Consider the following 2,824-nt stretch of genomic DNA (forward strand, 5'->3'; position numbering starts at 1 on the left):
AGCCTGCTGCCATCAGCTGCTTCCACCTAAGAGTGAATTTTAAACCAATCAATTCGGAATGTTCTGATCTACACTGGTGAGGTAATCTGTATGGTAAAACCCCCTGCCTTCCATTAAGACCATGTAGTCTTGCCTGAAATAATCCACTCTTTTGACTTCCTGTCTCATTCTCTTGCCTATAAAAATCTTCCATTTTGTAGAAAATCTTCAGAGCTCCCTTCTGTTTGTTAGATGAGGTGCTGCCTGACTCACGAATCACTGAGTAAAACCAATTAGATCTTTAAATTTACTCAGTTGAATTTTTAAAACAGTATCTATTTTTTACTGGTTCTGTACTGGTTATTATATATATAATACACAATTATGAAGATCTAAAAATCCCAACCTTCTCTGCTGTCTGCAGCTGGAGAACCAGAAAAACTGGTGGTCATTCAGTATGAGTCTGAAGGCTCAAGAACCAGGGATGTGACCTCTGAGGGCAGGAGGAGACAGATGCTCCAACTCAAGCAAAGAGCTTCCTTCTCCTTTTTGTTCCATTCAGGCCCTCACAGATCAGATGATGCCTACCCACCAGGGGGAGAGCAGTCTACTTTACTGAGTCCACTGATTCAAATGCTAATCTTTCCCAGAAACAGAGGCACTGAAAAATAATGTTTTAGCAGTTTAGTTAAGAGTTAGTGACTCTTAACTAGTCAAGTTGACACATCAAATGAACCATCACAAGGAGTAATAGCCAAGGTATAAAAACCCCAACAGTGTGGAGGACTCAGGTGAGACTGTGTCAGCCTTTCTTGCTGATAACATGAGACCTAGGGTCCTACTTGGTGTAATTTTTACTGCCTTAGAATTAACAACTATTTTGAAAACTTCTTACATTTAAGACAACATTTTCATTTTGGTCTGATTTTCAACATTTTGGGGATGAATTGGTAAGTGTGGGAGGGAACAAGATGGCTGAGACCAGACTGAACACCAGGCAATAGAAGAAACACTGGAGGCGTGGAGCTGTTGATGAAGCCATGTGCCAATGGCTAGGGTACCTGGTGTTAGCATACTATCTTTTGCCATCTTAGGAGAGAAGCATTACCCAGCACATTTCCACCCCGGGAATCTCCTCAAAGTGAGGTTCTAGACTATAAACAGATTGTTTTTCCTTTTCTGTGCGTGGCCTTCGGTTCAGCTCAAAGGACATAGATCAAATGTGGCTCCTCTTTATGAAAGTTCCCATAAAATTAAATGAAGTAGCTAAAACCCTCCTCCAAGAGCTAGAGGTAGTGATTGCTTTGCTTCTGGAGAAGCTAAAATAAAATTGGACATGTGGTTGATAAATGCGCCATGGCACCACCCTGGCTGGTCCCAGGAGCCAGCAGTCCATGAAAGCCACTATGAAAATCAGGCAAAGGACATCTGTGAGGTTCTTGCAAAGACGCCTGGCCAGAGGTCGAGCCGCTTGTACAATGCTGGAGATGAACGAGCTGTCCGCGGTGAATGAAGGGAGCAATGGCCTGCGGATGGATGCGATGCGCGGCGGCGGCGACCTCCCGCAGGAGGAGGTGGGAGGCGGGGCCGGGGGCCGCCACGAGCCCTCCCGCCACCCGCCACCCGCCACCCGCCACCCGCCAGCTGCGCCGAGGAGGAAGGCCCCGCCCAGGCCTGGGGAGCAGCCCCCGAGCGGCCCGACTCGGAGCGAGAGCGAGGACGGGCTGAGGACCTGGGGACCTGAGGCCTGGGAGCACGGCCGCGGTGGTCCGGAGGGGGAGCCCCTGAGCGGTGCCGGCCACCGGCCTCAGCGCCCCGGGAGGAGCCCGCGAGGTGTTTCTGAGAACCCGCCCTGGTGGCGGGTTCAAATGCGTTGGGAGAAGAGCCCGTTTGATCAGTTGGCTTTGATGGAAGAGCTTCTCCACTACGGTTGTCCGTCGTCCTCCTGAAGAACCGGGCTTGATGAGGTTATTGCCAGGGTGACTGAATGCCGTTAAAAGAGGAGGAAGCGGGATCCCTGGGTGGCGCAGCGGTTTGGCGCCTGCCTTTGGCCCAGGGCGCGATCCTGGAGACCCGGGATCGAGTCCCGCATCGGGCTCCCTGCGTGGAGCCTGCTTCTCCCTCTGCCTGTGTCTCTGCCTCTCTCTCTTTCTCTCTGTATGACTATCATAAATAAAAAAAAAAAAAAAAAAAAAAAAGAGGAGGAAGCTCCTTGAGGAGAGACCCAACATCCCACTGTCTTTGGCCTCGTTCCGGGTAGATAGTATCGGTGCCGAGGAGAAAAGTTGATCTTCGAAAGAATTTTGTTGTTGTTGCGGTGCAGAATAGAGTAGGGCAGTGACTGCGCAGTTATGAAAGAGAACTGTTAAAGAAGAAGAGACGTTTAGGACCGTGGACATTCGTTTTCAAGAATGTTCCTGAAACACCTGTGGACTTTGTTACTGATCCAGATTATTTTCCTTGCATTGAGGAAAATTTCATATTTCACTATAAGGAATGGTTTTGCAAGAATAAGTTATGACCCAGACAAACTGCCAGTACAAGACATCCCCTGATACTAATTACATGAGAAAAAATAATAACATCCAATTTAGGACACAAGATGTCCGAATCATTTGGACTGAAAGCCCACTGAGAGAACTCTGAAGGTTCTACTTCGTGGTCTACCCAAGCCAGTGTTCAAAGGCTAAATTTTTAGTGTAAAATAAATTGGGTATTCTTCAGTATCCCAAAAAGATAAGCAAACCCAAGAAGAAATATGTACCATGTGTGATATATCTCAAAACTGTTTTCAAGCGTATCTGAAATTTTGTTTGTACATGTACCTTGATCATTTATAAAGCTA

At 47.4% G+C, this 2,824-nt stretch overlaps 1 protein-coding gene across 1 annotated transcript; it reads left to right on the forward strand.

Moving 5' to 3' along the window:
* Positions 1-1,457: 1,457 nt before the first annotated feature.
* On the forward strand, positions 1,458-1,928 carry LOC140597858 (EP300-interacting inhibitor of differentiation 1-like). Its single transcript, XM_072748601.1, has one exon. The coding sequence runs from the start codon at positions 1,458-1,460 to the stop codon at positions 1,926-1,928; it is 471 nt and encodes a 156-aa protein (XP_072604702.1).
* The last annotated feature ends 896 nt before the right edge of the window (positions 1,929-2,824 follow it).

The sequence above is a fragment of the Vulpes vulpes genome, chromosome 1, assembly GCF_048418805.1.
Source record: "Vulpes vulpes isolate BD-2025 chromosome 1, VulVul3, whole genome shotgun sequence".
Classification (NCBI taxonomy): Eukaryota; Metazoa; Chordata; class Mammalia; order Carnivora; family Canidae; genus Vulpes; species Vulpes vulpes.

Excerpts from the sequence above, each read along its gene's own strand:
- LOC140597858 (XM_072748601.1), top strand. The coding sequence starts at position 1,458 with ATGCTGGAGATGAACGAGCTGTCCGCGGTGAATGAAGGGAGCAATGGC.